At 41.5% G+C, this 19,918-nt stretch overlaps 1 protein-coding gene across 2 annotated transcripts; it reads right to left on the bottom strand.

The window, feature by feature from the left end:
* Positions 1 to 581: 581 nt before the first annotated feature.
* POGLUT2 (protein O-glucosyltransferase 2) lies at positions 582 to 15,586 on the bottom strand. 2 transcript variants are annotated; one of them, XM_065656615.1, is made up of 10 exons: positions 15,109 to 15,586; positions 12,357 to 12,562; positions 11,735 to 11,940; positions 10,898 to 10,975; positions 4,414 to 4,586; positions 3,159 to 3,396; positions 2,375 to 2,584; positions 1,934 to 2,023; positions 1,058 to 1,162; positions 582 to 841 (listed from the first exon to the last, which is right to left on the bottom strand). In XM_065656615.1, exons 1-10 carry the CDS (start codon positions 15,273 to 15,275, stop codon positions 824 to 826), a joined length of 1,491 nt encoding a protein of 496 aa, XP_065512687.1. In that variant the 5' UTR covers positions 15,276 to 15,586; the 3' UTR covers positions 582 to 823. The 2 variants fall into 2 exon arrangements, with proteins under 2 accessions (XP_065512687.1, XP_065512697.1); XM_065656625.1 differs by lacking the exons at positions 11,735 to 11,940; positions 15,109 to 15,586 and having other exon boundaries at positions 12,357 to 12,442.
* Positions 15,587 to 19,918: the final 4,332 nt, after the last annotated feature.

Raw genomic sequence — 19,918 nt, 5'->3', positions numbered from 1 at the left:
GAAATCCTCACTTTAGACTGGAAACATTTGCATTAAATTTAGAATTTGATGAATTTAGACTTGACTTTAAATCCACGTATGGATCATTTTCTGATGATGTTGATATGCTCAAAAATAACAGTTGAATTGCTTAATCAGTGGGAAGTGGGCATTTTAAAAATTGACTAGACTCCTGAAACAATGATGTGTCTAATTTCAGTAGTCACTGTTCAGTTCTACTTAATTATTTTCATATTCCCAAAGAGACAGAGTTTCACAGACAAAGCATCTATTAAAAATCATATGGAACTTAACACTTTTATCTAATATTCCTGAAGTGCCCAATAGCAATGTGCTTTTCCTTCAGGTTACAAAAGATGTATTATAAACCCAACATCATTTTCTTTGAGAATACTAATTCTCCCAGAAGGAGATGACTATGGATGGATGGATGGATGGATGGATGGATAGATAGATAGGATGGGGGGTACATTTACAATTTTTATCTGCCCTTTTTGCAGAACACGCTTGCACATAGACTCAGTATAACAAGCATGAGCAAAAAACCCCTGCGTTTTCAAGGTATCTGAGGACAGTAATACATGGCTGATACAAACATGGTTTTTATTAAAAAAAAGGTTTATGAAAAAGGCTCTGCAACCACTGCATGATTAAAAAGGCAATAGGGGGTGCTTGGTTTTCTTCCATACGTAGATCATGATACAGTAAACTTCATATAATATCCATTGACATTATCCACTGGCATTTTAATCCAAGTTTTTCTTCTTTCCTTAAGAAGACAGTCTGAATGTAGGTAAATATTTAAAAAATTATTTTATTTCTGTCAGAGTTCATCTTTGGCCTGCAGTCAAGAAAGAAGAAACATTCGTCAGTTAATTGGAAACTCCGTTTTTAACTGTCTAGTCCAGCAAATACATTAAGAACGGTTTCTAAGTTTGAAAGGCGTTAATGGCCTGGTAACTGATACCGTGGGGTATTGAGCAACAGCTGTTCCAATCTGCTTGAATAAGAACCAAAGACATCCAGCACTTAGAGTTTAACGCTGTATGTCCTGTACCTTTTTTCTGTGGCAAGTACATGGAAAAAGGTCATCCTCAGGCTGCTGCACTTTCTCCATCCCATCTCTGATTTTTGGCTCACTCACTTGCAAGTTGGCATATTCCTAGTTTTTAAAAAAGGAAGGTATAATTAATTCCTAAACTGGTAGATTGTACATCTGGTTGCACCCTGTTTCCCTGAAAATAAGACCTACCGTGAAAATAAGCCCTAGCATGATTTTTCAGAATTTTTGAGGGCACTCAAAATATGAGCCCTACTCCAAAAATAAGCCCTACTTACAGTTCATAAAGAAAGTCAATTTAAATAGTGTCCAGGCAGCTATAGATGTAAAAAAGTAATAAGTTTTGGAGCAAAAATTAATATAAGACCCTGTCTTAAATTTGGGGAAACAGGGTAAATACCTCACCAAATCAGCTGAGTAATTCTGTAAAAACTCTGGGGCTACACAATCTGTTACTCTACACTGTGTCACGGATGGGTTAAGCAGATGCCTGAGTGCAGAGAGGGGCCCCTTTGGGTGTCTCACTGGAGTTTTGGTATCTCGGTGCTAATGCATAGATATTTTCAGCTGTGGTTCACAGGGTGCGTGCATCTGATGTGAAATTCTTTCATCATTGTGGGCAACATATTCTTGCAGATTAGATCAAGATTTATGGGATCCGATCGCTTCTCTCAAAAGTGCCAGGGTAGTCTGAAGGGGTTTCATAGGGCAGAACCACACGCAAAGTTTGTAAACCAGCTGAAGTTCTTAATTGGTGCTGCTTGATTTGTGGCTTCAGTTACTGGACTGGCCAATTTCCAGCAGCTCTGTAGCCCTAAATTCTTTCTGTGGGACTTCTATTTTTGTGGTAGTAGCCGTTAAAAATATACCCACCTGTAAAAGTTTGAAATAGTAACAAAAAATGTGGTCTCCCATGAGATTATTTCTTGCAAATTCTTGTCCAGATTTTGCAATATTTTTTGCCTGGCAAAGAAAATAAAAGGGTTTTTTTTAATTCTCAAAAAATATTTCAGGATGCCAGTATCAATTCTGGAGTTAAGTATAGCATTGATAGTTTAGGATAACTTATTTTTATTTAATCATTCTTAAAATTAAGGCATTCTTATGAAAATACTATTTTAATTTTTCCAAAGTTCAATTTAATTTCAAATTAAGGGCAGTATTATGTATTTTTCAGAAAGTGTTTTTCTTATTTGTAGAATTGATGACAATAATTTTCTAAGCGCTTCTAATAGATTTTTTTGTTTTAAAGAAATGCACTTTTTGCCCTCTCTGTCTAGAAACATTGCTGAGTACTTCTAAATGTATATTTACCTCTTCATCGTGCTCTTTTGCCCACTGTAGTTTTTCCAGTAGATCGCTCAGGTCACTTTTAAATGGAATATAATGTTTCCATGGCTGCAGCTCATTATAAAAATGCTCATAGTAGATGGAATCTTGCTTTAGCACCACACTGTTTCCTGCCAGTAGATAAGGCAATCTGTATGCTGCCACTGTGCCATCAATATTGATTTGATATTTATACTGGAAAGAAAATGACCGTTACGTTATTAACAAACAGAAGACCCAAGTAGCTTGGTTAGGTTATATTATTCTGAGGGCGCTGGTATTACTGACTTGCCGATATTGAGAAATGTAGGATTGGCTAGGCAAGCATCAATGTTTAAGTAGCTTTTATTATTTAGCTTGGAATTCATCACAGTGCAGGGTACAGGGAGATGCCCTCTTCATCAATTAAGTTCTCTGGAAATTCTTGGATGCCCATCCTCGGATGCAAGGGTAGATGTGCCACTCCATCCACTGATTTTCCCACTATGTTAGTTATGTTAGTAGTCCTGATCGCTGAATCAGGAAAAAGAAATAAAAAGGAATTTGGAGTTACATAGATTACACGAGGTTCTACAGAACCTTTAGATGTAAATCAAACATTATTATCCTCAGCATTAAGGGCTACATAGCAGTTAATCCCACTGGAAGGATGCCTGCTCATGCTTGGTACTGGTAGTGTGCTGAAAAAACTAAAAATCACTTTATTATTAATAATATATACAAAGTTATTAGATAATGGGAAATACTGAGAACCTCGTTTAAGGCTTACCTTAAAAAAATCAAAAAATGAAATGTGCTTAACGATGGGGCCATAGAGGCTCTCATCATGTTTAAAAAAAAAAAAGTTTGTGAAAGCAGCATCTATGATCTCTGGGTATTTTCTACTCAGTTTCACAAGTTCAAGCCTCTCTTTGCGGCTGTCACGTCCTCTCCAGAATGCTGTGGTGTTCTTGTCTTCCCACGATGGGCCAGTATTTGCTTGAACTGACATCATATCAAGACTGACTCTGGAGGAGAAAGAAGTGATTTAATAGTGAAGCCTACTGGAAATTTTTTTAAGTGCAATTACTTGAAAGAGTTTACAGTACTAATAGGCAAATACCAATGATGAAGTTGTGAGCACGCCTGTATATATATTGTATCAGTATTTTTGCAGCAATAAAAACAAATAAGGAATGTCAAGTTCACAGATCTGTGGCAAAATGGCATCAGTTCGATGACAACATCACATGTGGAAAGAGAGTACCTGTCAGTTGTCATGGAAAAAAGTGGATAAAAGTGGATATGGTTGCCAGACAGATGAAGGTGATACAGGGTAATGCAATAGCTGATAATGGTGATGAAGCAGTCATGATAGTCCAAAGCAAGTGTTTTTAGTTAACTAGCTTAATGCAAGATATTTCACTTCCTTTGCTAAATTAAAACACATAAATTGGGGGGGGCAGTGGGAAGCCAATTTAGGAACAGTCTTGGTAATAAAGACAAGGAACCTGAACAGAATGCAGTGAAACGATAAACAAGTTCAAAGTTGATAACTAAGATCTCTTAGAAGCTGGCTTTTGAGTGTTTCAAGACAGCGACAGAGCAGTTACAAAGGCTAATTATCATGAGTAACCAAAGGGGAGTTGGTAGGTCCTAGGGTGAGTTCCGGCTATGTTGGGCTTTAAAAGGTATAGAAAAATATTTTAGGAAAATCAGGAAAAAAGGTACCTGGCCAGTTGTCAACGTGTTCATAAATATCTACAAAATATCTACCCTTGAAACATTCCCTCTAAGTGCTGTTTTCAGTGACTTCACCATGTTTAGATTAATTTTGATCTTTGAAACGGAACAGTGAAGTATTTTAATATATGTCATTTATGTTACGTATTACATAACTTGGTTAATACTAAGATGCTGATTATGCAGCTATTGCCTATCAAGTGCCAGTGTCTCAATGAATAAATAAAGAGTAAACCAATTAATATACTGTTAATACAAATATCTTTTTTTTAATTTTGTGAAAATGTTAAGCAATTTCTTACCGTCCCATAGTCTCCAAAACTGAGTCTGTCAAGTCATATGTTGGCATGACAATGTCTTTTGACTCACTGGACCCACACCATGAGAAGATGGGGTGCAGGTTCTGTGAGGATTTCCTTTTCTCCAGAGGCCAGTCCCCCAAATTAACAAAAAATTCTACGTCTGGCATTTTCACCTAAACAGAAGCAAAGTAGGCACAAATGCATTTTAATACAAAACACCATTCTCCTGCTGGCGTCTTGCATTTTGAAAACAACCTCAGTAAGAGAAGAAATGTCAGGTCTCTAATATACTTACTGTACCCGTAATAAATAGCTAAACTTTAGAAACACGTTAGAAATACTCAGACCACAGAGAAAAGCCTACAAGAAAAAATTTTTTTTTTTTTCTAAGATTTGCACAAAGTCACAAAAATGCCTTTTTTTTTTTTTAAGGGATAGGAACACCCCAGTTTAGAGGATGTTTTCTTGTTATACTTCACAATTGGCCACACAATTTTTGTACCAGGCTAGTACTGGGATCTAGTAAGCAATCATCTAGTTCTAAGGGAAAATGAACCACCTTGTTGACTGTACGGAAAATTGCTGTTGGGTGGTAGATTAGTTTTATGTTACATCCATGAACTGATTTGCCCTGTGTCTGCATGATGACTAAATCCAACAGGAGAGAAGTAAAAGAAACTTAACAGCCATGATGAAAAGTCCACATTTAGTCGGCACTGGGGTTTATTAATAAGCATAACTTCCTCTCACTTAGAATAGTTGATAGTATGGAACCATATCTGAAATTGCTATTGCAGGCAAAAAGCAGGCAAAATACTGTTGATGGCCGGGAAACGTTATAACAACATGACAGGGGGCATAATTTTGCTGCTATATGGAACTTGAACGCACACTCATCTTGAGCATTGTGTGTGGTTCTGGTATTTGCCAGTCAAGAAAGAGAAGTTACACCAAAAGGCAGCTGCTGTGATAGGGATGGACCAGCTGCCTTGTGAGGAGAAACTGAAAATGGTGGGACACTTCAGTTGAGAGAGCAGAAGGCTGAAGGCGACATATGGTTGAGTTTTACAGAACCCTGAAGGCATGGATAGTGTGCATGCAGAACTAATGTCACGTCTGTTCTTAGTTCACCCTTATCGTGGACATCGATTTTTTAAAATATAAAACTTCACTACATCCCTCAGTTGCCTCTTTCAAAGCAAAATAATCCGATTCAAATTAGCTTGTCTTTGTCCAAACATCCTTCTTGCCAGGCAGTTCTTTTTGAGAAAGAGATATGAGAACTGTGCTGTTTTCACAAGATAGGCACGTCACAGGTTTTATACTGTCACATAATATTTTTTTCATTTTTGCCTCCCTCCCTAATAAGTCTTAATTGGTTATTTGACTGTTACGAATATCTGATTATTATACTGACATTTTTGGAAAACTGTTAGAATAACTCCAAGATCTGTGTCCTGACTATCAGCAGGTAATTTAGAGATCACGATTGTATGTGTGAGATTAGGAACATTTTGTTCAAGTGTTATCATCAACTCTGTCAGTATCTGTATGAGAAAATACCTCCTCTGAAGGAAAGAACACTTATGATTGTTAATAATTCTCAAATGAAAATGTGTTATACATGTAAAAATAGAGTTGAAACATATTGCTGACTTCTCATTATATATATGCATAAAAGCATTTCTCCTCTCAAACCCCTTTATTCTTCAGGTCAGACTGGCTGGTCACAGCCTAACACTTCAGGATTCTTCTGTGTCCCAAATAGGTTTTGTTAAGTTTCTGATTTAATTTATACGTATGGACAGAGATAGAAATGAAAAATTTGCTAAATATCAAACACCCTCCTAAGTGGTTGAAGATATTTTTCTCTGACTTGGCAACATGGGAAAACCTTTGGCAGAGACACTCAGAAATTCTAAGGGCAAGAGACCCAAAGCAGGACTTTTTGTCTTCAGTATACAGACTGACAGAAAAGGTTTTATTGAGTACCTTCATTTCAAAGGGTGTTTGGCTACACCTTCTAATATTCGGCACAAAACTCTATTAGCACAGTGCCATCTAATGGTTATAATGGACATAGAAAAGCTATTTATCAAACATCTGTAAATTACACATTTCCTTTCCGAGCTAAGTAAAGTTGGCTTGTCCACCCAAGTAAAGACCGATAGTTTTTATCTTTAGTCCAATCTGGTGACAAATCATGATTTTAAAATTCAATCACCTCCCTCCAGCACAACAGCAAAGGCAACAGCATAGATGGCAGAACAGCAGTTCTAGAAAACACAGCAGGCTCGCCATCTCTGTGAAGAATTATGTTTTGCTTCACATGGAAGCGCAATTTATTATAGACATCAATACTTTAAGATCTTGCAATAGTTCATGCTTTACTAGCAAATATATGCACAACATCGACAGAGGTGAATAATGCCCAATTCAATAAATGATACGCAATATTTTCTTGTTGGGAGCTAGACAATCCCAAATCACTTCACAGTTCATAATAACCTGGATATCATTTTCCACATGCACCAATGGGAAATCCCATAAATTAATATTAGTGTCATTGGTTAATTCTTCAATTTGATCTTTAAGTTGTTGATATTTCTTTACTTTCTCTACTGCTGAATTGGCCAAAGACATTAATTTACTTTCATATCTAATTGTTATGTCAACTACCAGGGCCTGGTCTCCTTTAACAAATACCAGGTCCAGTTTATACAATTCACTTTTCTCCTCTTTCAATAACAGTTCTTGGAATACTACTCGTTCTTTCTTTTTAGCTTTGTCAATCAAAATTTCTCATAATCAGTTATGTCTTTCAATCCTGGCATCCTGAACTGCAGGACAATGCCCAATAATATGTGCACAGGTCTCATTCTCTACCTAGCAACATCAGCATGATTTGAGTTTCTTGTCTACCCCTTGGCAAACATTCTCTTGTGGGGTAGAAATTTGCTCTTAATCGTAGAGCACTAATGAGCTACCTGTGGAGAATGCCTCTGCAATATACAATCCATTCATTACTGTTTTTATCCCTCTCAAAGTTTGAAATCCCACAGACCTGGGCTAAGAGCTTGGTCCAATTTACCAATTCTTTTTTCCTCCAGTTACAAGGCCTCTGAAAGTTGATTTTTGGAGCGGGTCTCTCCCATTCTAAGTCTAGTTCCTCATGGCCCAATTCCTCTAATATCACAAGGATCACTCCAGGGTCCCAAATAGATGGAGCTTTATCCTTATGCCCTCTTGCTGCAATCCATTATCTTTCAAATGCTTTTCAATACCCTCACATTTAACGACAGCTCTTATTGTCTCATCCGAAGACTGCGCAAGTCTCTGTAAGTCTTTGGGCTTATACATTAGGAATCAGTGCTGAGAATCTGCTAATGCCCAGCCCACCGTCCCAAGTACTTGAATAGAGGATGGCACCACAAGCATTTGTTGGTAGATGTAACCATTCCTTAATAGCCGTTCGAATTGCCAAGTCAAGGGTTTCCAGGTATGGCTCTTTTACATTGGCCTGATCTGCTAAGTAGGTCAGTTGTGGAATAGCATTTCCTTTCAAGATGTCAGCTTTCTGAAAAGGCTCCCGTGCCACCTTTCTAATTTTTTGAATCCAGCCCTTTACTTCTTCCAGAAGTTCTGACTTTTATATTCCTTTCCAAGGGTCCACACATAACCCTAGATATTCTTCTGAGTTACCAGGTTCATGTTCAGTGGAGTGCCGCTGATCAACCAAAAAGGACAATCATTAATCATATAAGAGTCTTTTGCTGGCTGAATGTAAATGCTGTGGCACTTTTTTCCCTGTATTTTGAGGCCAGTTGTGTTACAAAATACCTTCAAAATGTCAATATTTTTTTGCATTCCTGCCCATGATCCACTCAACAATACCAGGTCATCTGCAAAGGCCACAATTGATATACTTTTTGAGCAGTGTAGGAATCCCTCTCCTTTCTCTTTCAATTTCCACAGCAGAGAGTCCAATGATAAATTAAATAAAATTAGAGACATTGGATCACTTTGTTTAACACCAGTCTGGATCCCAATGAGATCCAACTGTTCATTCTTCAAGAAAATATGAGTACAGATGTTATGGTACATATTTTTATTCAGGGCAATAAGAAGTTGGTCCACGCCCTTCCGTCTAAGAGCTGTAATGATATGAGACTGGCTCATGGTGTCAAAGGCTTTAGGTAGATCAATGAAGACCACCCCCAGGAGTCACTTTTCCCTTTTTGCACTTCAAACTGTAATAGTTTCAAATTTTCTGTACATCCTGATGACTTCGTAAGTTCCCTTTGTTGTGGGTTGATGGGACTTGCCTTGGTCAATCTTGCCGTTAAAACTGAGAACAACCTCAAAATGGTTGATCTGATGGTTACTGGCCACCAATTACTGATGTCACTTTGGTGGTCCGGTAGGGCCAATTTTGATATCAACACAGTCTGACGTTCGGTATTGTACCAGTTACCAATTTATTAGTACAGTGCCATCTAATGGTTATAATGGGCATAGAAATGATATAAATTATATATGGTCTACATCCTCAATGGCAGAATCATTCAACAGGTTGTCTTCTTCTCCAACCCAATCGATATATTGTGTTTCAGTGACACTGTCTTAATAGAAATTCCTACAGTGTTTAATGGGGATGAGACAAATTGTGTTTTCTAGATCTGTAAACAGTTTCTGTCTTTTGAGTTAGCAAATCTTTTCCAACATTTAGCCTAAATACCTTTGATGCAATTTAGTTCCATTATTTCTTGTCCAATACTACTGACATCAAGAACAGCTTACTTCCATCTTCCACAGAGCAACCTTTTAGATAATGAAAGGCTACATTCATGTCTCCCTTAGACACTGTCAGTTGAAACAATCCCCACTTAAATGAATCTTCATTTGTATGTCCAGTCATTCTTACCACTTCCCTGTGCAATGTCAGTAATGGAACAATCTTGAAGCCTGACAGCCAAAGGCAGACACAGAAGCACAACTGATCCATTCCTAATCCTGAGAATAGTGGAAAGGTTACTTTACATTTCTTTCACGTGTTTGTTCTGTTAATGTGTGTGTTTAGCTTTTCGCAACAGCACACCACTGTTGACTCATGTGAAACTTGTGATGCTGCAACCTTCACACTTTCCTGCAGAAAATAACCACCCACTCCCTATTTTAAATAGGTGCCATAACTACAAGACATCCAGCCTTTCCATACTATCCTGCCCTTGTCACTTATTATATCCATTTTTCCATACAATTTATCTTACTTGCTAAGAATTCTTTTAATTATTATGCTGTACCATAAAGTGCTTGCAGGTTCTTTCATTTTTGTTTTCTGAAAATTCAATAATCCATCATCCTAGTCTATCATTCAGTCAAAATATAACTAAGTTATTCAATGGGGACTGAGCCTAGGACAGTTCTCTGAAGAATGCATTTGTAACACAATTTACCTTTCTGGGAATATTGGCAACTATTATTTAAGTCAGGCTTTCCAAGCAGGTTACAGTAGCTGCTTCTAGGCAAAGTTTTCCTATGTTGTTTATGAGAAACTTGTGAGACCCTGAAAAAGCTAACTAAAATTATGATACTTGACATCCATACAGGAAACTTATTATCTTGTTATAGGACGAAATTACATAAGTATGGCTTGATTTTTTTGATCTTAAATGAATGTTTTTTCACACCAATTACCTTATCTTTCAGCTGTTTAATTTTTATGAGATTTTTAAGGAATTTTTGGGAGTCAACATCTCCATTTTTCAGTAGCTCTTCTATCTTCTTTCTCTCCTTTTTAAAGACAAGTGCTTTACCACTTTACAGTCAAAACCACATATTAACTCAGATATCTTCATCTTTCTCTTACTACTCTCTTTAGATAACGTCACATATTTGCGTGATGAAACTTCAGCCCTTCAGTCACTATGTACATAATGTCAGGATTTTTTTTCCAAGGTTTCCTTAAGGAAGAGTCTGTGTGGTACTTTTTGCTTGTACATCAAGGGAGTTTCCCCACATGTCACCCGCTGGGCTTTTGGTGGTCTTTCTGAACCATTCTTGTCTTGTTTTCAACTTACAGAATTCAATGCAGAATGATATAAATTCCCTATTATTTTCAGTCATCTTGTAAGATGTACTAGCAGAGACAGAATTTTCTGTTAGATGCTACAGGATGATTTACTTAGTCTATAGAAAAAAAACCCCAAACCAAAAAAACCACAACACACTTTGTCCAAATCTATGAAACTATAAAATCCTGCTATTCAATTCACATTTGTGATACTCCACACACTGATCAGACAGCATTCTAGAATATGCCAAGTTCAAATATGGAACATCCATCTGACTTTTCCATTATCAATCAAAGAACAAGAAAGTATTTTAACAGAAATATCCTACAAATATGCTGAAATGTATTTGTTAATCTCAGTCTTCTATAAATTAGGACATATAGAATAAACGACTGTACAAATGTACTCACTTTTCTTGTCAAAGAAAGCAGTATGGCATCCATGAAAATTCTGAAGCCAACATGTTCCCCATACGTCTTGATATAAACCTGAAAATAAATGAAGTTTTACTGGTCTGGTGTTTTAATTTCAGAGAACAGCCAGCACAAATTAGAGCTCTTTTAAGTAACTAGTCAGATTGTATGGCTGTATAGATTTATGAATCAGCTGAGAAGCTTTAGAAATCTCACCTCTCTAACTCATCACAGAAGAGAGACAAAAAAAAAAAAAGGACAAGCTTTGCTTGCATTTGCAGACATTTTAGGTCTGTCTCATGGAAACAAAAAGTGGTTGCCTGTTTCTGTTGTGTTCCATTGTTCTTGTTTCCATATGAAATTCTACTGAAGTCAGTTGAGTTTTGTTAAAAAGAATTGTAGCTCTGGTCCTCAGTGGAGCCAAAAGTAGTATTTCTTTACCTCAGAATTATGCACAACATAATTTATTGATGCATGTCAAATTAGATGATTGGGACACTCCACAGCAATATTACTCACAGAATGGGAAACTGAATTAGCATTTAGAAGACTTGGGTCTGTGCCCAGTACTCACACTGATTGCTTGGAAAGTAATTTCCCTTCACTGTGCTACAGTTGATTCAGTTGTAAGGTGGACAAAAAGCACTTTACAAAGTAGGACAGATATTACTGAGCTCATATGCAAACTGCAAAGTATTCAAGGATAGAGAAGCAAGTAAATGAAGTTTCCTGAGGAAGAGACAAGAAGCCTTTCAACTGGGAAGAGCCAAGCAGCCTAGTTGTATGACATGCCACCAAATCCCTATATGGACTTCAGATCAACTCATTCCGTACCTCATTATCTTTGATGGTGTAATGACACAAACTCTGTCTCTGTCCAAACCTCTGTGGAATTTCTTTTGCAATCTTATCTGGATCAACAATGGGAAAATTGGCTAGGTCTCTTTGAATCTGTGGAATGATTCGAGGGCAGTTCATCTCTTCCAGCCATGCACTGCTCTCCTCCTGAGGGCAGTCACAGTTTTCATGGTAAATAGGTCCTATCAGGAACACAATTGTTTTATTTTTAGTACGTCACACTATTGCGCTGTTGGGATCACAAAATCGGGTCAGGAACTGAGCATTCGCTGCTTAGGGCCAAACCTTCAGCAACTCTAAAAGGACATATTTGAACTTTTTTTTTACTCCAATGGTGTCATGTCAAGCTACATCAACTTCCATGTGAGCCCTCTAGATATATTTGCTAGGCAACAGCTTCAACAGCATTTGTTTCTTTTTACTATTTTGAATAGTACATGCAGGACACTTATAATGATTCCATAATTCCAACGGGATTTGATAGTCGGAAAAATACTGAGGTCCTGCAAAAACCTATGCTTATCCTAGAAGACATTTGGGGATACAGTTTGTGAGAAAAAGCCACAATAGAAATTCTATGTGTAGTGCTGCTTCTTACCTTTTAAAATATATGGAGACTTTGCGACATGTTTATCTCCAGTTTTGACTTCTATCTTCAGGGTTTTGTAGCTTGCATACATCCTGTATCTCACAAGGAAGGAACCATCTTTCCTATCTAACACTTGCACACCAATCCGAGTGAACTGTTCATCAGGAGCCGTGATCTTCACCTGGAATGCATTTTCACCTGGCGTTGAAGTGAACCTACCCAGAGAATAAACAGGAGCTTAATAAAAAAGGAATCACACAGCAGCTTTCTTAGTCTGATCACTGACAGATTTCCAGTGACCTTACTGAGCCATGCTAGGGCTTTATGAGCACATCCTAATGTTCACAAGCAAGGCATGATTTTTCCAAAGGGAATTTTGTTAGGCTACCTAAAACATCTCATGCTGTTAGAAGCAGAAGGTATCAAGAAGGTTCCATTCAGATACTCATTAACACAGCTTCAAAACTACTTGGTGCCCTATATGTTGAACGGTGTTGGAAATACAGTCTTTGATTACATGGGAACAGAGCACCTTTAGAAATTCAGCATAGTTTTTAATTACTAGTAGCTCAAGTGTAAAATGATGGGAAGGTAGAGAACACGCAGATATATGGACCTTGGTGGATGTATCTTGGTGTCCTGTACCATAGTGACAGGACAAGGGGCAATGGTTTTAAACTGAAATAGGGTAGATTTAGATTGGATATAAGGATTAAATTATTCACCATGAGGGTGGTGAGGCACTGGAACAGGCTGCCCAGAGAAGCTGTGGATGCCACATTCCTGGAAGTGTTGAAGGCCAGCCTGAATGGGGCTTTGAACAACCTGGTCTAGGGAAAGATGTCCCTGTCCATGGCAGGGGAGTCAGACTAGATGATCTTTAAAAGTCTCTTCCAACCCAAACCATTCTATGATTCTCTAAAAAAAATACCAGGATAAGCTTCACTTTAGCAGCTTAATAAGTCTGTTATTTTACATACAGAAGCAAAATATTTCCAGCTTACTTTATTTTCCAGGTATTGTTTAAGGAAGTAAAGAACAAAGTTAAACTTCTGAATCATTATGGTAGCTCATACAGGGGAAAAAAAAAGATATTGCAAATGTGAGTGTTTTGGTAGGGAAAAAACATAGTGGGATCATGTAATTCAATGTGTATGTATAACATTTTGGTAAAATTCATCATACATCAGTCACAGAAAAATTTCCATAAAACCATAAAATAATTTGAAAAATAATGAAGTTATCACATATCATAGAAGTATTAACAAAGTTAGCACAATCAAAATGCTGCATCTGCCAATTTTCTTCCAACTCTTTAAACATGGTCCTGAATATGTAGAGAGAACTTGGGATAAAGACAGAGTTGGTGGGAGTTGCTGGACTGACAGATTACAGCCCAGCAGTCTCGTCACCTTTCCCGAAACTTGGCCAGACATACTAGAGAGCTGCCAGTTCAACTAAATGCAGGAAATATTTACTGCCCAAGATAAACTGAATTGGCAGCTTCCAGACTTGTGTGTCCCACGGTGCATCTAATCTGGACAACGTGGATGGAGCACTCTCCTACCTAGCTTGTACAGTCAACATTTCTTTCCTGTAGAAATGGAAAGCCATGGGTGTTCTCTGAAAGTTTACCTATTTCGTTCCTACGAAGTTTATCTAATGGCCTACAGAGTATTTCCTAAATGACTCTACTGATCTTGTGCCTATGTGTTTAGGAGAAATATGGATGTTCCCAACAGTGGAACCAAGCAGGACACCTGAGCAGGTATATAATAAATGTATTATTGCTATGGTGTCGACAAAGTAGAATAAATCATAAATTGTTCATAGAATGTTCTGAGTTGGAAGGGACCCACAAGGATCATCGAGTCCAACTCCTGTCCCTGCACAGGACAACCCCACAGGTCACACCATGCGTCTGAGGGTGTTGTCCAATTGCTTCTTGAACACTGTCAGGCTTGGGGCCGTGACAGCTCCCTGGGGAGCCTGTTCCAGTGTCCACCACCCTCTGGGGGAAGAACCTTTTCCTCATGTCCAACCTAAACCTCTCCTGGCACATCTTCCTGCCATTCCCTCGGGTTCTGTCATTGGTCACCAGAGAGAAGAGATCAGCGCCTGCCCGTCCCCCTCCCCTTGTGAGGAAGCTGTAGCCGCCATGAGGTCTCCTCAGTCTCCGTTTCCAATTGTTGATTGGACCAATACATGTGTTTTGCTGTTGAACATTTTTATCATAGTTTCTTTCCTCAGCTCAGCCCCTTGAGCAGTTATTTGATACTCCTGAAAAGATTAATTAGCTTTTTTAAAGTGATACAGAGAAAAATTCACGGGGGCGGGGGAGGGAGCCTTCAGCACCAGTAGTTTCCTTTTCTGCAAGAAAATCCCATGCGAATATCTGCCTAAAAGGTGGAGGTGTCGGGGGCACGGGCGGGGAAGCTCAGCCCTGCCGAGGCCGGGCCGGGCAGCCGCGCTGGCACCGCTGCCGTTCCTGGCGGGGAGCAGGACGCTTCGCTCCCTCACGAAAAATCCAGCAAGTACGATTTGGACCCGGGGCCCGCAAATATTTCGGCGGCCGCCCAACGCGGAGGGGGTGGCGGTGCCCGGGGAAGGGCGCGTAAAAAGCTCTGCCGCTCCCCGCCCCAATCCCTTCAGCCGCCCGAGCGGGACGGGGCAGGGAACGCGACTTTTTAACTGATCTCTCGGATTTTTTTTTCTGCCCGCAACCGAAGCCTCCGTGAAAAGCAGCCGCCGCCGCGCTTACCTCTGCCCTTCGGCATCCACGGCCTGCACGTAGAAGTAGCGAGCGGGGAGCGCAGCCTCCGCCCGCAGCCCGGGCCCCCATACCGCGCTGCGCTCGGGGCTCGGCCGGCCGCCCCCGCCCGCCGCGACGGCTCCCAGGGCGAGGCAGAGCGGCCACAGCCGACGCATTGACAGCGCTTCCCCCCGACGGGGAAACACCGCCGGGGCGCGGGAATGAGCGCAGCCGGGACCTTCCTCCTGCCCTCACCGCGGCACCGGGGAGTCCCGCCCTCGGCGCGGCTGCATGGGGTGGGGGCCTGAGCGGGGAGGATCGCGGGGCCTCTGCCTCCCTGACTGTGGACCCGCCTGCCTGTTCGGCTCCTCACGGTACCATCCCCGCGGCGCCCGAGCGGGGCGGAGCGGGGCGGGGCGGAGCGCTCCCCTGCTTCCGCAGGAGCGGGGCAGCTGGCGCCGCACTTCCCGCGCCGAGCGGCGCTGCCGGGAGCCGTAGTGCGGCCGAGAGGCGGTTGGAAGCGGTTGGCGGCGGTTAACGGCCCACGCCGGGCTAGCCCGGAGCTGCCTCAGTCCCGGAGCGGCCTGCCGGCTCCAGGGACTCCGCCGGGATCACCTCAGGGGTAGGGGACTTGGTAAGAGGAACAAAAATCTTTTAGAAACCCCTAGGCATAATGTAGCAAGACTAAGCTTAATGTAGCAAGACTAGGCATAATGTAACAGAAACCTAACGGAGAAACAATAGCTTTATAGAGACAGGACATGAGGCAAAGCGGGATGCCCCTGGCTTGCAAGCTGGGAAAGTGGAATGTTTCACTAAATGAAGAAAGAGCTACGTGGCTTTTGCTGAGTAGCAGCACAAACTGACAACACACACGCTCAAGAAATCAGGTCAAGAAGCCGACTCTGGGGGGGCACCAGGCCACGAAGACAACAGGGGACCACCAGAGACCCCTGATGAAGACTCTGGAATACCAAAGATGGACTGCCAGCAAAGGGCGGGGTTACGGAAATAATTTATATTTAATGTTAAGTTTAATGCATCAACTAAGTGGTAGAAACAAATGAATATGCAACAGGTGTATGTAATAAATACCAAGAAGTGTGAATCATGTGCACACTCGATTAGAGTAATCCTCCGAGTGTCCGGCGTGCTGCAATGAAAGTGCCTGCTTTTTAGTGCTTTCAAAACAGCGTTAAAGAGTCTTTGCTGACTTTTCGGTATCGGACTGGGGAAAGCTGGCTCTGCCCGTGTCTCTGACTTGGGCATCCAGATATATCGGTGTCACTGTTTTCTCCATGTCATGAACTTGAGTGCTGCCATGAGCCAGCAGTGTGCCCTGGCAGCCAAGAGGCCCAACTGTGTCCTGGGATGCACCAAGCACAGCATTGCCAGCCAGGCGAGGGAGGTGATTGTCCCGCTCTGCTCTGCACTGGTGCGGCCTCACCTGGAGCACTGTGTGCAGTTCTGGGTGCCACAGGATAAAAAGGTTATAAAGCTACTGGAGAGCGTCCAGAAGACAGGCCATGAAGTTGGCGAAAGGTTTGGAGGGGAAGCTGTATGAGGAGTGGCTGAAGTAATTTGGTTTGTTCAGCTTGGAGGAGACTAAGAGGAGACCTAATCACACTCTACAGCTTCCTCACAAGGGGAGGAGGAAGGGCAGGTGCTGATCTCTTCTTTTTGGCAACTGATGACAGAACTCGAGGGAATGGCAGGAAGATGTGCCAGGGGAGGTTTAGGTTGGACATTAGGAAAAGGTTCTTCCCCCAGAGGGTGGTGGAGCACTGGAACAGGCTCCCCAGGGAGCTGTCACGGCCCCAAGCCTGACAGTGTTCAAGACTGGACAACGCCCTCAGACACATGGTGTGACCTGTGGGGTTGTCCTGTGCAGGGACAGGAGTTGGACTCAATGATCCTTGTGGGTCCCTTCCAACTCAGGACATTCTATAATTACCTCTATAATTTCCATAACATTAAGGTGAGAAATGAAGAGTTTACAACCAGGAAAGCAGGTTTTCCAAATTCACCCCAGAGCAGCAGAAACAGATGCACAGCATCTTGATGCTCAGGTCACTGTCCTGGATTGTCAGCTTCCTCACCAGCCCACTGCCATGGGGGCAATCGCCCAGCGTGCACCTTGGGTGATTCAGCAGCCCTTTGCCTGTCAAATGATCCAACCTCAGGTTTAATGAGCAGATAAAAAGCATAAAAAAGAAAAGCCACAATGTTTATTGCATTTTGAACCAGAAATATGCTGATTTTAGTCCAAATAAATACTCAGTGTCTCCATATTTCAGCATTCACCCCTGAAACTCCAAAATTTCTTGGTTATCAAGAAGCAAGCAAGCCAAAGGTGGTTCAAGTTGGACAAACGGCAATGATGCATGTGTGTATTGCTAAACAGAGCTTTTCTAAAAAGTTAAGAGTTTGTTCTGCTTTTCGGAATGATTTTACATATATACATAAAATCCTGAAAACCTTAAATTAGCATTGGACTCTGAAAAGTGATGTGACCTCTTTTGCACAGAGGAGCAAATGCAGAAAGCAAGTGTGAAATGCTGACACTATTCCTAAGTATGTACGTACACACACATACATAAATGCTTCTATTTGTCACTTACCTACAGAAACCTCACCAAAATTCAGGCTTCTTCATGGAAGAACTTCAGTTGCAAATGATACCTCCAATTTTGTTCTTGATTGCTTTTCTCTTGTTAAGGCAAACAACACAGAAAATTGAATCTCATCGTCAAGGAGTCATGAATTTTGAAGAGATTTTGTATATTGAAATAATGCAAATATGTTTGTAGAAAAGCACACACAAAGTCATTCACTTTGAGAAACTTGCAAGTTGAGAAAGGGCCACTTCAGCTAATGAATGTCGTCTTTTCCAGCCACCAACCTCATTACAAAATACCTTAAAAAGTTATCAAGCTCCAACTTCAAAAGGCACATTTTTTTCTCTCCTGCTGTTCCCATTTACATGATTTTTCAGGACATTCAGCTGTTAGAAGACTTGCAATTTCCAGTCTAAAAATTCATGCAGGTCCTAATTTATGTCCATGGCCCCTGAGCTCCTCTCCCTTCCCCGTCTTAACTCTCTTGATGTGTTTTACAGGTTGAAATGCACTAGTCAGCTTTCATTTTGCTGCATGATACAAGGCAGTCTCTTTTAGTAGAAAACAATTTTAAAGATGTTTTTATTTAAAAATAACTTTTACACCTATAGAATTCACAGAATGTCTTTCCTCTTCCTAGCAGGGCAGCATCATCACATTAAAAAAAGGCACAGCAGAGATGATGTAAAGGTGACACACTTATACCCCCCTGCCGTTCTCTCCTCCAGCTTTTCTCCCTCACATAAGTGCAGCTCGGGGAATCCATGTAGAGATCTGGCACTATTTGTCAGCACCCAAACAAGTTGTAAAATAAATCATGCAACCTAATTTTAGTCCTGGCTGGCAAAGCAAGCATTGCTGCTATCCTAATGCCTATAATTTGGCTCAGAGAAAAATGCTTTAGAGGCAGAATTGTTTAATTACTTCAAAGGCTGTTGGCCGACGAAGGCTCAACAGGCTTCCAGCTGGCAAAGGCATGAGGGACGCTCTGCATGATGAGAGGCAGGTTGCCTCAGGATGAAGCCACAACCAATTCTGAATCTGATCTAGGTCTGGTCTTACTCGTGTCCAGGGGGATGGCAAACTTGGCTGCGCCAACAAGCGTGAGAGGACTGCCCTCTGCCTAACCACTGAAACTATCAAATAAGTCTTAACGTCTGAGGAAGGATTTTATTATTTTTTCCATTACTTGCAGCACCTCTCACAGCAACTGCTGCTGGGAGCAGGGGCTCTGTGGGCTGAGGGCATCATGCTGTAATCACTAGCATCTAATCTTCTGCCAGCAGGACACCATATAACTTTTTGGTCTTCCTCTGCTTTGGTTTTCATTTAAAATTTTATAACTACTTTGTTATAAAAACAATAATTTAATATTACACATCTGAATATTTTAAAATAAATAATTTTTAAATACTTATGGCAGTACCGAAAGTACTCCGCTCATGTCTTCAGTGTCACTGTGTTTGTTCACGTTGAAAATATGCTGACTGCAATGCAGATGAGATGGGAAATATTGACAGCAGTTCCACACACTGTTACCTGAAATAATCTTTTTTTCCTTTATATAGTTTTCCACAAGCATCTTTGTTACATGTATCCTCACTACCATCAGGGAAACTAAGAGAAACCTGGTGCAAATAAAAGATCTGGACGTTTGTCCCCCACTCCCCCGGAGGAATCCAACACTCACATTTATGCTCCTACACCTTCCCCACCTTGAACGGGAATATTTGACTGTGTTAGAGGGCAATACCGAAACTGAGCCAAGACTTGCCGTGAGCCAAGCCGAGCCTACTTTAACCTAACGGAGCTCGGGGTAGCAGGGCCGGGAGTCCCAGGGTACCCTCCTGTCCCCGGAGCACCGGGCAGGCAAGAGCGGCCTCTGACCTCCCCACCTGCCCGGGTCCTGCGCTGGGCCGTGCGGCGGAGCTCCGGCACCGCCACCCGCAGCCCGACGGCAAGGAAGCACCGACCGCGGGCCCCGGTACGCGGGAGCGCCCGCATTCCCGGAGACTGCGGTGAGGGCGGGGGGTGACCCCGCGGCTGCCGGGGCCGCAGTCTCAGCGGTCGCCTGTTCCAGAGCTGGGCAGCTTCACTGCCAGGGATGACCGCCGGCGATCGGTAACTTGTATCAGGATTTTCTGCGGTCACGTACCCATTAGTCATCGCAGCTTCCCGTTCTGCACCTGGAGCCCCCCGCC

This window comes from Caloenas nicobarica, chromosome 1 (genome assembly GCF_036013445.1).
Source record: "Caloenas nicobarica isolate bCalNic1 chromosome 1, bCalNic1.hap1, whole genome shotgun sequence".
Taxonomy (NCBI): domain Eukaryota; kingdom Metazoa; phylum Chordata; class Aves; order Columbiformes; family Columbidae; genus Caloenas; species Caloenas nicobarica.
The sequence above is the reverse complement of the archived record's forward strand: the minus strand, read 5'-3'. Positions and strand labels throughout refer to the sequence as shown.